The following is a 13,960-nucleotide window of genomic DNA, read 5'->3' as shown; positions in this document are numbered from 1 at the left end:
GGAAGAGGGATCCCTCCTCAGTTGCTCTTCCTGAGGTTTCTACCGTTTTTTCCCCATTAAAGGGTTTTTTGGGGAGTTTTTCCTGATGTGAGGTGATCCAGCTGTGAGGGTCATAAGGACAGAGGGATGTCGTATGCTGTAAAGCCCTGTGAGGCAAACTGTGATTTGTGATATTGGGCTTTATAAATAAAATTGATTGATTGATTGATTGATTGATTGATTGATTGATTGATTGATTGATTTGCAGAAATGTACAATGCCAACATTTGTTTGGGTCTGGACTCAAACCATGTGACAGCAGTTCTGAATATATCTACACATCAGTTTTAATGTTTTTGATAAAAATGGAGTGGAATGAAGTTTGAGCTCAAATGTTACAGAACAGGCTTATTTACACCCCCACTGTTTGTTTGTTTGTTTGTTTGTTTATTAGTGCTCTGTTGTTTGTATTTCAGATGATCCCCTGCCTCTCCTGTGTTCCACTTGTCCTCCATATAAGACCACTCACCCACCCACACACACTGTGGTGTAAACAGAGGGACCACACTGGAACAACCTGGTGATAATACGCTGCTGTAATCTCCACATTCGTCTTGTCTCAGATGTTGATCCTTTAATGTTTGCAGGCAGCAGAGCATATGGCCACGGTAAAGTGCCCAGAATTTAAGGCTTAACAATCATTAACAGTTTAAAGAAAGGAAAAGAGATTATTTTCACTGCTACAGGGTTCATGGAGCCCCGAGCCCCCCCGACACCTGTGGAGCCTGAAACTGCAGTCAGGAAGTGTTGCTGCTTCAGGACCTCCGGGACCTTCAGGACCTCTACACTGTGTCTGAGATTTAATAGTTAATCTAGTGATTAGTTTCACAGCTGAGCCAGTGATGTGACTAATATTGTGTAAAACTTTTATCAGTGTTGGAACCAGTGGGTTGAGATTCTGTTTGCCATGAACACATCTTGAATTTACTCTGTTGGTTTATTTGTAAAGGATTATATTCGATGGTCGACAGAAAAAAAAAATACATTAATATATATGCAGTGACACATTCCTTAAGAATTTTACAAAGACAAAGTGACAAAATCAATCTAAAAAATGTTACATGCACCAATAAAACTAAAAGTAAACATAAAGTAAATCTCAAACTAAATCATAAATAAAAGAAGGTGTTAAAATTAACATCAAGGCAAACAGAGAAGATTACAGTAAAGACGAAAGAATGTAAGGTTTTATCTGTTGAGTTGGCCAGATGTGTAACAGGGATGCTTAAAGATTAATAGAACAACAGAACTTATAAAATCAGCACATATGAAAGATGTGGTTATGGATGTGTTTATCTTATCACATTATGTGGAAATTGAAAATGACAAATTTCATTTTTACAGTTTCTGGTTTTGATTAATGCTGTAATTTTGTTTGTTTTGTACAAAATGCAACCATTTAAAATTGTATATCCCTCCCATGAGCTGAAATAACACACACTAGTCCCTCACCAGTGCATAAAAAAATATCTGATGACTCAGTGGTTTAGGGAAGTGATGCAACATCTCAAACTTGACAAACTCAGATTCACATTAAATGGCTCTTTTTATGGAAATTATGCAATATACACTGTTCTCTTTACTGACAAATCTACGTGATGATAATAATAATAAACTTTATTCATATAGCACCTTTCAGAACATACAAAGTGCTGCACAATAAAACTAAATACATTTTAAACACAAGCATCAGTCTTTGTTTTACAGAAAAGAGCCATACGAATCATCACAAGATCACAGTACACAGAGCACACTAATGGTTTATTTGTAAAATTAAGAGCACTTAAATTCCTTGATTTAGTAGATTACAAGATTGTGCAGCTAATGTATAAAGTTCATAACAAGTTTATGCCGAGTAAAATTGTAAATATGTTTGAAAAAAAAAGATTCTAAGTATGAACTTAGAGGAATATATATGTTTAAAAAAATAAAAGCTAGGACTGATATTAAATGTATGTCCATCTCTATAAAGGGGGTGAATTTATGGAACAATCTTGAGGATGAATTGAAATTATGTGAGACATTTCAAAGATTTAAAAGTCTCCTCGAGGAAAGATGATTGATACGCACAAGCAAAATGTTTGATTTTTTGGGAATTAGGTATTTTAAGTATTGTTTGTTTGTTGCTGCGGAACATTGTTGACTGGTGATGTGTAATCGGTTGGTACTGTTGCCTTTGCATTTCAACTGAAATAGGAAATGGTGTAAATTATGAATCTTCACAAAATATATTTTTTCTGCTAGTTGTAACTAGGTGAGAAGGGTAGGCGTCATAAGCTTATAGCTTCAGCCTACACCTTTTTCGGTTAAAATTATAAGAGATACTACGTTGTGCTGCGTTGTACTTTTTGTTGAATGACCGAAATAAACAAACACTTCACTTCACTAGATAATAAATGGGAAATAAAATCAATTAGATAGTAATAAAACAGACAGCTCAGGATGTGCTTTCTGTTTTTGTGCATATGTATACATGGGTATGTTTTTATTTTGACAGTTTTTCTTTTGCAGTGTTGTATAACAGTTTATATGTTGTTAAAATATTATATATATATATATATGTGTGTGTATATGTATATATATATATGTAATGATACCATCCCCTTCTCTGTCACAAGTAGAGAACAGTCCCTCACAGCCCAGACACCCTGTAACGTTACTCAGTGTAGCTCCGACAATATTACCATGACTCCAACCAATCAGACTCCTCTTACCCAAACCTGACCAATCCAACCAACTTAGGCACCGAATACTAGCCAATCAGAGGGCGAGGAGGGCGGGTCATACCTTCGCCATCCTAGGAAAAGAGACCTTTAGCTTGCCGTACATGGTCATCGGCTAGAGAGTAGCAGTAGAAAGTTTCCAGCACATGAGCGTGTCAGGATGAATGGAACAGCTTATTCTAACTTTGACAACCAGGAACACGTCCTGAAACTAGGAGAGACGTTTGAGAAGCACCCGAAGAGCGGCTACCACACAGTGCGGTGTAAGTATGGCTGCTAACGGCGGCTAACTGTAGCATGCTAGTTAGCATTGTAGCTAAAAGGTCCGAAGGCAGCTGTTTGACACTTCCGCCGCCTCGTCAGTGTGTTTGTAGCCTCCCGCTGTCGGTTAGTTTCCCTCAGCTCTGAACTCTGTGTGTTTTATTTCGTCTTAATAAGTTAGTTACGTCACAACTGTTACAGCCTGTTAATGCCCCAACTGTCAGAGTGTTAGCTTCTGTTAGCTTCTGTTAGCATCGCTTCAGACTACACCACCGCCATCTGGTGGTGAAGGTAGACAACTGCAGCACTGAGGGACCAAATGTGTTTGTGTTTTTGAAATATTATAATGTTACTGATGTTAATATTGAGTTTATTATATGTGTTTAAATGTGCACATTTCCTTTTCTTAACAAATATTAAATCTACTCATATTACTATTAAAATCTTACTTGGTTTTATGTGTTATAGTTTTACAACTCCATGATTTTATGAATCAGTTAATCCATGTTTTAAACTGTTTTAAATGTCGTGTCATGTGAAGCACCCAGTACTTATATTGCCTATATTGTAAAGCACTTCTTGTATGAAAGGTGCTGTATAAATAAGTTTATTTTCCTGTACAGATGACTTCAAACCAGCCTCCATTGATACGACGTGTGAAGGGGAGCTTGAAGTTGGCAAAGGAGAACAAGTTACTATAACTTTACCCAATTTAGAGGTCAGTGTCTGATGCACCAGAGCGTCTCTGCACCAGGAATATATATGTGTGTATGTTTGAGATTTGCTAGGGATGCACGATATCATTACATCATCCTTGTTGACCGATATCGGCTTTAAAATCATCAAAATCAGGCAACATGCGTTTTCTTATTTTGTACAATAGATGAATATTACAGACACTGAACAGTGTTTCATGTCTCCATCTGCTGGTGGGCCGTCGCAATAAGAGTATACATGTATAATGTGACGTTAATTCCACTACAGAAGAGACTTGATGGTGATCACTGAAATTAGGTGGGAAAAGTGGATATGTCAGTATGGGTGATCAGCCAAATGAGTTGTTGTATAACGTAGCGTTGTCACGGTACAAAAATTGGGACCCATGGTACGATACCAGTGAAAGTGCCTTTTGTCATTTATAAAAAGATAAATCACTTTTCTATAATACATCAGTGATATGTCAATGGAATAAACTACTTATTGACTTATTCATACTTTAAAAACAGCATCAATCAGTGATTAACATAGGGGGGATCAAAATAAAATAAATAAATAAAATAAAAATCAACCAGCCACCCTCCTCCCCTGACAAGTAAAGAACAGTCCCTTCATAAGTAAAGAACAGTCCCTTCAGTGCGGTGAGGTTTGTGGACCGTTACCTGCCACAGAGAGAGAAATGTGAACGGTTTGTTTCTCCTCTGACACGTCACATACCTGTGTGCCGCCACGGCTGGGCTGTCCAGGTACTACTGGGCAGTCATGACACCAACAAAGAGGAAATTATTGGACCTGGAGCCGGACTTCTCGGTCGCTGGTAAGCTGCTATCTTGCGGTGGCCATAGTGCTCCGCCGTATTCCTGTCTGTGTCTGTGACCCCCGTTCAACCCACAACCGGCAGGATTCGCCTTTGGTTTCTGCTGCTGGTTGAAATCTGTACTCGCACAGCGTACTTCTCAATGATTTCTTTTGCTCGCACAAAACTATTTTTAGTCGCAAATGTGAGTAAAATGCTCGCAGGTAGAGCTCGGTGGAAAACAAATCACTGTAGCATATATAAACAAATCTAGCCTACAAGTAAAAAGAAATAAATAATAACTTTCACTGCTTAAAGATACTCAATAGCTCAGCTAATACCTGACATGTCACTGGATACAAACCACTGCAGCAGCATATTGAGTGCCAGGTGGCCAGCGCACACCGTTATTGGACGGCGCATGGACACTCACCCTCTTGCGACTGGACTTTGAACTTATCCCACAGTAGTACTACGGTACTCCAACATTATGGTATCATATGTACTGTGGTGTTTAAGTACCGCGGTCTACCGTTGGTACCAGTATACCGTGCAACACTAGTATAACGGCATATCAGATGTCCAGTATCGTGTATCCCTAGGTTTCACAAATCATTGTTGAACCCTCTGTGCAGGGTTGGAAATTAGCACCAGCCTCCAGCCAAGTGCTGGTAAAACATGCAAGTGGCTGCTGGATCTGCTTCACTCACCAGCCAAAAAAAAAAAAAAAATGTAAATGTGGTAATGTATTAAACGGTTGGTAGATTGAGAATCCATCAGCCACAGTAGCAGGTGGACAAAAAAGCTCATTTCCAACACTGACTCTGTTCAGGGCCTCAGCTCCTACTGAAGACACATTATTATCAGTTAATATTTTCAAAAGTTTAAGTTGTACAGTTTTAATCTTTGTTGTGGTGTCTGGTCAGAAGTCTTTGGGAGGGGGGGGGCGCCCAGTAGCTCAGTGGGTATATTGCACTTTGGACCCCACCCACCCCCTGCACCCATCCTTCCAACTACTACCATCAGGTCGCCGTTACAAAGTCCCACTTTCCCGGAAGAACACATACAAAAAAACTTTTGTTCCCACAGCCATCACCACCCTGAACAATTGAAGTCCCACCCAGATACACTGCTTTGTCGTCTATCTTGTATAATGTCTATTGTGTTTTGTGTGTCCTTTAGGGGTGTAACGGTACACCAAAATCTCGGTTCGGTACGTACCTTGGTACACAAGTCACGGTTTGTTTTTTTTCAGTACAGTAATGAAAAAAATAGACAACTATTAAATATCTTTTACTTATTGGTAACCTTATTAAAACATACCACCACAGCAGTTAACTCTTTTTACACAATTTTTGAATGAAACAAATATATATAAAATCCTGCTTTTTCACATTGTTTGAATGAAAATAGAAATATAAAAGTGAAAAATAAAATCCTGCTGTTTTTTTAACACATTTTTTGAATGAAAAATATAAATATACATTTCTGCTTTAACAGTTTTACTCAATTAAAATAAAAAGTATAGTGCAGCTGGTCAGCTTTAAAGCCTGCTCAGATTCAGTTTTACTAGGAACTTACTTAGCTTTCCCACTTTGTTAAAGTGCAGTAAACAAAACATGCTTATATCTAAAGTGCAGCTTAAACAATTTTACTCAACTCCAATGGCGTTGGTTATTTCTTTAGCGCGATGGTCAGGGAAACGCTCTTTCTTTTTAAACGACGACGATATCGTAGTTTGCACCAGATTGCTTTTTCTAGTCGTGCCGGTTAACGTTCAAACTCGGGTGGTGTCGCTTTAGATGCGTTAGCATGTTAGACGTGTTTCCAAGTACATACCCGACCGCTGTTCTGCAGTGTCGGCACACTGCTTTTGTCTTGTCCACTTGTTTATTTCCATCTTCGTATTTTACCCTGAAACCAAAGTGTTCCCAAACGGAGGACTTAAGGTTTGCGGGTGGGTCTTCAGGTTCGTCAGGCTCACTTGCCATGTTGTCAAAATGCGAGAATGCGCTGCACAAAGTGAAAGCGGAGATTTATGGGACTCGGTCCGTCACTCAATTATGTCCGTCGGGGAACTAGATATTTTAAATGGTTCGGCTCGCAAAAATGGAATTAAAATAAAACAAAATAAAATAAAAATAATATCCTGCGCCCAATAATTCGGTACAGGGTCGTGCCGAACCGAAAGTCGCGTACCGAACGGTTCGACACAAATACATGTACTGTTACGGCCCTAGTGTCCTTGTCTATTTTATTTCGGAGCTTGCCAAAGACAAATTTCTGTTACTTGTGAGCCCACAGCCCTTTGCTGCATGTCATCCTCTTGCTCTGCACCTTTCCCATAAAGGTAAAAGCCAAAAAAAAAATCTTTATCAAAAAAAATCTCTTTTGGGGGAAGGGGACTCAGTCTTCTGTCTGCAGTATTTCTTTAATCCTGACTACGATCCTGTCTGTGTTGTTCGTGTGTTTGTTGTTTTAGGGTTCGAGTACTCCAGTAACGGTCTTTAAAGGCTCCAAAAGGCCGTACATGAAGGAGTGTATCCTCATCGTCAATCATGATACAGGAGAGTACAGACTGGAGAAACTCAACAGCAACATCGCTGTGAAGAAGACCAGGTGGGTTAAATACTGCTCATGAATTAGGTCAATGAGAGATATGATAATGTTGTGCAGTGGAACAAACTCCCAGTAAACTGCAGGTCCTTTTATTAGATATTTATTCATGTCTTACACTGAACTGTAACTTTTATTTTTGTATTTTATACCTATCGTAATATCTTTTTAGCTTGTTGTTATTTTCTGTTCTCTGGTGCTTTGGTTAAGGTTTTAATTGTTATTTTATCATGTGTGTCTTTTGCACTTTGTCTCAATGCTTTTGATGTTTTATGTCGAGCACTTTAAATCGCCTTGTTGCAGAAATGTGCGATATAACAAACCTGCCTTGTGTTAAACTGGTGCAACATTTTGATGAGAAACTTTCTGCCTGTCTTTGCGGCACTGTTCTTGTGACTGTCGCAGGGCTGAGGGCAGCAGTAAGATCCACTCTCGCCTGGAGCAACAGACGAGTCGCCTGAGCCAGCAGATGAAGAGCAACAACAGCAGCAGCAGCAGCAGCAGTAAGACCTCCATCAGCTCCAAGAGCTCTCCACCCAAAGAGAAGACGTCCCCAGCATCGCCCATGGACGACATCGAGAGAGGTGATGTAGTGTCAGGCACAGTGTCTGCAACTGTAACTGTAGTGACGTCATCTGTTTTTTTAGCACATTTACATGTAGATGACGCTGCTCAGGTTTATTTAACGGCGCTCTTTCCCATAAATTAAGATAATCATCACATATTTCTCACTTTTAGTTTGTGCGTATGCATCTGTTTGCAGAGTTGATGGCGGAGGCGCGGGTCATGGACCAGCTGAGCAGCGGCGACAGCTCCTCAGACTCCAACAGCTCTTCGTCCTCCAGCAGTGACGACAGCTCCAGCAGCAGCGACTCAGAAGACGAACGGACCTCTGCCCCGCCCCCGGCCCCGACCAATCACAGCATGCCTATCCTCACCACCAGCGCCAACAACAACAGCCGTCACCAGGAGAGTGGAGGAGGACTCATGAACACACTCAGTGAGTCGCCCTCTCATCTCCGTCTGAGGATGTTCTCCTCTCCTGTAACACTCCGTATGTTCTTATCTTTACATAGAAGCTGATGTTGGCCTGCTGCTCCTGAGGCGGGTGAAGACGCATCACGTATACGGCCTTGAAGCTCTTCTGAGTTTTTCCCCCTTTTTGCAAGTTACTGTCGATAATTATTTCAATGTGTTTTGTTAAATTTTAACTTCCAATTTCAAAACAGAACTTAGTTACATATTTATTAAACTGAACCTCCTCTCCCACTGGACAACAAAACTATCACCCACCAACTTCTGGCTTTTGTATTTTATGGGACATGTTACAAGCAGCATTCGTTTCGGGACAAATGAGTCAGTAATCCTGGGTATTTATCGTCTCCATCGGCAGCGATGGAAATACGACACCCAGGTGGACAGGCTAATTTTCGCCCCTTTTCTGTGGCGATGAGATGAAACACCGCCACAAATTATGTCTCCCTCCACACAGCACTGCAACATCGTTCTCTGCACTGAGTTTAAAAGAGAGTCTGAATAAATAAGAGACATAAAAAAGAAAGAACCACCGTTATATTTTCACTTTTCCGGCACATCTGTGACATTGAGCGTGACACATTAGTATAACAAACAGAATGGCGTACTCGTCTACAGCAGAGCTGAGCACATGGCTCTCGTCTACAATGGGAAATGAGTCTATTGCCTACGTTTAGCATCTTTTCTCAAGTATAAAAATCTGCATATATGCACAGAGATTGGACAACAAACCCCAGAGAGCTCATGGATGCATCAGCGCAGCATACAATTCTTCTTGCACGTGACCGTCTGTGGTTTGATACCCTAACGTTACCTTTTATTTGTGTTGGTTTTGCATTGTCCTCGAAATGTCTGACTGTGACAGCTACTACTACTGCTGTGTGTGTGTGTGTGTGTGTGTGTGTGTGTGTGTGTGCAACAGCCACAGCATGCGCCCATCCGCACAGCCCACATGGGTACTCAGCTGTACAAAAAAACAAAAAAAACAAAAAACGAGCTTGCTGCTGATTGGTTAAAAGGTTCGAGATGGTCTGTGACGCATTGCCTGTGAATGAACAGGTTGAATCCCTTCATGCATGAGGATCTGAGTCTTTCAGACCACTGCAACTTTTCTCTGCAGTGTCCTTAAACCGTTTCATTGTGTCTGGAATCTTTGGTCTGAACTGGCCTTAAAAGGATTCAAACTAAAGGATCAGAGAACCCCATGTAGAATCCTACGTGGAAAAGCAGTGTCTGTGAGTTCGATTACAGCCCACGACCTTTGCTGCATGTCATCCTCCTTCTCTCTGCCCCTTTCACACTTCATCAAAAGCCCCAAAAAATCTTTGAAAACAAAAAAAAACATTTTTGATAGAAGGGACTCAGACTTATGTCTGCAGTATTTCTACATTCATGACTATGATCTTGTGTCGGATCAGAGAACCCACTAAAAGGAATCAATCAAATACTGAAGACACGCTGCAGGACAAAGGACTCATGTTGTTTAATGATACTTTAAAACTCTGTTCTCTCTTGTGTTGCAGAGAGCGACCTGCAGCTGAGTGAATCAGGCAGTGAGAGTGACTGAACAACGCGAGGGCGTCTGTGGACATCAGGAGGATTTTCAGTGGGAAGAAAAGGAAGCGGGTACACACCTGTCAGTGTCTTGTTTCATTTAACGTGGGACTGTCTTCTCTACATATCCACATTTCTGCTAGCAAAGATCATTTGTTGCTTCTCCGCCAACAAACTTTCTGTCTCAGTTTTTGCTTCATGGTGCCTTTTTTTTTTTTTTTTTTTTTTTTTTTTCATGTGAAGACTGCAAGTTAGTGAGATGCCTTAGTTTAGAGCGAAGAAGAGAAGCAGGAAATTATGACAACCATCTGTAATATTTCATCTCTCTGGATGCACATCTGTGGTTAAACTGAGCAAACATATCAGAGGCAGAACGACGGCGGTGTTCATGAAGTGTAGACGATGTTTCTGCCCAACAGTCAGTCGTGTTAAACCACCACTGGAGTTTCTGCATCTCAGTTCAGTGATATCAGGACATGTTGTTGTGCCTTAGGTCAGATGTGGGTTAATAGCTTCAGTTCAGCTGCGTTACATGAATCTGTCCAACAGGCATTAAACTTTATTTAGGACGAGCCACACTGATGCAGCAGTCTTCTGCTTTTGTCTCAGAATTATAGTAAAGTTAGAAACTTTAGCTTTGAATCACTGAAACTTCAGGACGTCAACAGATTTTCATTTAAAGCTGCATTAATTCAAATAAAATAAAAACTTTCTGCAGTGCTGTGGAACAAGCTAAAAACAAAATGCTGAGTATGTCTACATGCACAAAATATCCTTCATTCTGAAAAAGACAATATTCATACGGAGCTGTTTACACGGTAATGAAAATGAATATATCACTAATATTCCTGTTTACACACAGCTGTGCAGACCCCAATTAACACGCCCCAACATGTCTTCTATCACGTCAACATAAAGAGAAGTGGAACAGATGTTTTCAAAGTTTCCAAACTCTTTTGACCTCGTGAACTCAGCCCTCCTCTTTCGCTCCTTCAGCCACCACACCTGCAGTAAATGGCCTGTGATGGGATATTTGCCAAAAACCTGTTGCTATCAGAGTCTTTCATAAAGTTAAAAAGTAGGTGTGTGTGTGTGTCTCCCTCTGACCTGAAATGTTGGCTTTTCTTCTGCATCTCTACACGAGCCTCGCAACCGGTTGGCGAGTTGGTTTGTGTACCACGTCTCCATGACAACACAGACCGTATGGTGCAAACTGCCGGTAAAACTCCAGCTGACATGCCCAAATAATGCTATTAAAACCTGAATAATTCGCTAATATCCCACATGTCTTTGTCGTAGAATCCTACATTCAGTAAAAGGCCTGATTCAGAATATTTAAATGGAACATGCTGTTTACATGAGCCCCATTAAACTCAGAGTCTCATCATATTTGGAATTACCGTGGAATAATAGTGTGCATGTAAACGTAGCCAGTGATGAATTAAAGTGGAAGCAAACAGTCGCTCAGTTACAGATGTAGAAGTCACTTATCAGCTCTGACTGACTCTGAGCAGGTGATGCACAGTTTATCTTTTCTGTTTTTGGTCGGTCACAGCTGCTCTGACTGGAAACAGGTGATGAGAGTTTGAAAACCAAACAGCCCAGTTGCCGGACAAAAATGTTGGCTTTGTACGTTTCTGAAAACCACGTACGTACACATGTGTACATTTAAGTGACGCAGTTTACGAGCTGATTTGTCATCAGGAGGTGGATGGCGTGTCAACGCTGGCCAAGCTGCAGACCACTGCTCGAGAACAACGAACAACAGAACACGTTATTTTTAGCGATTCATCGCTGTGGGTCCGGACGATGGTTTAGGATGTGATCACACGTGAGTGAACGCAGGCGAGTGACTGTTTCCTGCGGAGGCGATGTTGGAGCTGAATGTGACGCAGACGCAAAGCTAGCTTGCTAATAAATGCTGCCAAATATAGTGTTACTGGTACATTTTTCCTTCCATGTCTGTCTCCCGACTCGCTGCCCGCCAGGCGGCGTCTCTCATGTGGGGCAGTTTGTGTTTTCATGGACGATATCAGCTGGTTTATCAAGGCAATGAGCGATGTCTCCTTCACACATACTTATTTGCTGTTGAACTCCACAAGATGAATGAATGAATTTGCTTTACCACCAGAAGCAAATTTTTTATTCGGCACAAGTGTTGATTTCACTCATGTGTGACCGAGCCCTCAGCCAACAAAGTTTGGGTGTTTTTTAGCGACCTGTCGCAGCATTTCCAGCTGGGATAGAGCCACGAAAATGGGTTCCTATTATCGAGATATGGCTGTGTTTGCAGCTGGGATAGAGCCACAAAAATGGGTTCCTATTATCGAGACATGGCTGTGTTTGCAGCTGGGATAGAGCCACAAAAATCAGTTCCCTATTATCGAGACATGGCTGTGTTTGCAGCTGGGATAGAGCCACAAAAATCGGTTCCTATTATCGAGACATGGCTGTGTTTGCAGCTGGGATAGAGCCACAAAAATCAGTTCCCTATTATCGAGACATGGCTGTGTTTGCAGCTGGGATAGTGCTCTGAAAAGTTATTTTTTTATTACCGAATTACTGCTGCGTTTCCAGCCGGGATAGAGCCACGAAAAGCAGTTGTAACGTACAAATGTAACGTATCTTTAGTTTGCAGAAACGTATAACCCCTACATTTACTCTGGTGACTGGGTTCAACCAAAATAACGAGCTGAAAGATGCTAAAATGTTTTGTAGATCTTCAGGTCAGAGTTGATAGATGATGATTGCTGCAGCTTTAAGAATGAAGACGTCTCTGTGACCTTGTTAATTGTGATATTTCAGTTTCCGGCGAGGCGGTGCACGAGCACTCAGTTGACTCAGAGAGAGTCGTGCTTTGTAGCTTTAAACCTGCAATACTTGAATCTAATTATTTATATTTCAAAATATCCTCGACCAACGGTGAGATGCTTAATATATTTGATATATATTTTAATAGCCAAGCGATTGGAAGTTAGTCTGAAGTGTGCTGCGTAAAACAAGCCAGATGCTTTGATGCTGTGTCTCAGTGACTCTGAGAGAACGCCATGTGCCTTTATTTGCCTCGGCCTGTTGAAACACAGGTGCCACATCCCTGCTGAGCCGCGTCAGCCAACAGGAAGCTGCTGTTTATGTTCCGGCATTTCTTTGGTGTCCCAGCTGACTAATACAGAGACTGAAATGAAGATGTCTTAAGTCAATAATGTGTTTAGCCTTAAGGACGGTGGCCTCAGAGGATCATTTGTAAACAATTTGAGAGAAATTTCTTTGTAGAAAAATAAAGATTTTAATAATTTTTTGTGCTTTTGGGTGAATTATTATTTACATAATTTTGTGGCAGCGTGTGTGAAATGTTTGATTATTTATCATCTGTCATATTATTCTGATTACAGTATATTTCTGTTTGAAAACCACCGTGTTGCTGCCACAGAGGCGCTGACGTCTGTTGTTGTGGTGACCCCGGGGGTCTCGTCAGGTTACAGCAGGACATCCTGGACGGCGTCTGCCTTCCTGTTAGTCTTTTTCCTCAGTGTTGAACTTACAGTTAATATGTGGACGCACTCTGAATACACTGATTGTTTGACACATGTTCGTCTGTCTCTGTCCTGCCCGAGCTCTGGTTCAGTCGATGTGCGGCTCAGCTGAAACAATAATTTATGTTCTCATGCAGTTGAGACGACGGCTGCGTCCTCTCTGATAGTGAAACTGTCACAGTTTCACACTGCCCCTCCACACACTGTAAGATAACACACAATACTCTGAATGTTTTCCTTCAGATTTAAAAACTCATCAGTGTAACGAGGTTTGTCTCTGCAGCCCGAGGGAGAGACTCCACATGTGAAGACCTGTGTGGTATCTTTTGGCACTGAGCCTGTTTCTGCCCCTTTTTTCTCAACATAAGGAATTTATCTCTGGAAATCTGCCAGCTGCTGAAACTGAATCTCCTCTAACATTCTCAGCCTGAACACAGACTGTTAGTCATGCGACACCTTCACAGCACACTCTGCTCTTTCTTTTGTTTGTTGTACAATGCATGAAAACACTCGAGTGTCTCAGAATCAGAATCTGGTTACTGCGGAGCTCTCACATATAAAGCCTGGACTTTATGTCCTGGTGCATGACGTAAACACAGAAGTGAAAATAAAAACAAGGATCACAAAAGACAAGAAACGAATATACGAGAATCACAGAACATTTATTTATTTAAAACAAAAGAGCA

General features: G+C 41.1%; 1 protein-coding gene across 1 annotated transcript; it reads left to right on the top strand.

The window, feature by feature from the left end:
* Nucleotides 1–2,835: 2,835 nt before the first annotated feature.
* eaf2 (ELL associated factor 2) lies at nucleotides 2,836–13,036 on the top strand. The gene is made up of 6 exons (XM_050049492.1): nucleotides 2,836–3,025; nucleotides 3,647–3,741; nucleotides 7,019–7,155; nucleotides 7,558–7,736; nucleotides 7,916–8,152; nucleotides 9,711–13,036. Exons 1-6 carry the CDS (start codon nucleotides 2,923–2,925, stop codon nucleotides 9,752–9,754), a joined length of 795 nt encoding a protein of 264 aa, XP_049905449.1. The 5' UTR covers nucleotides 2,836–2,922; the 3' UTR covers nucleotides 9,755–13,036.
* The last annotated feature ends 924 nt before the right edge of the window (nucleotides 13,037–13,960 follow it).

Source organism: Epinephelus moara, chromosome 7 (genome assembly GCF_006386435.1).
Source record: "Epinephelus moara isolate mb chromosome 7, YSFRI_EMoa_1.0, whole genome shotgun sequence".
In the NCBI taxonomy this organism is placed as follows: domain Eukaryota; kingdom Metazoa; phylum Chordata; class Actinopteri; order Perciformes; family Serranidae; genus Epinephelus; species Epinephelus moara.
Note: the sequence above shows the minus strand (reverse complement) of the source record. Positions and strands in the feature narration are given on the sequence as shown.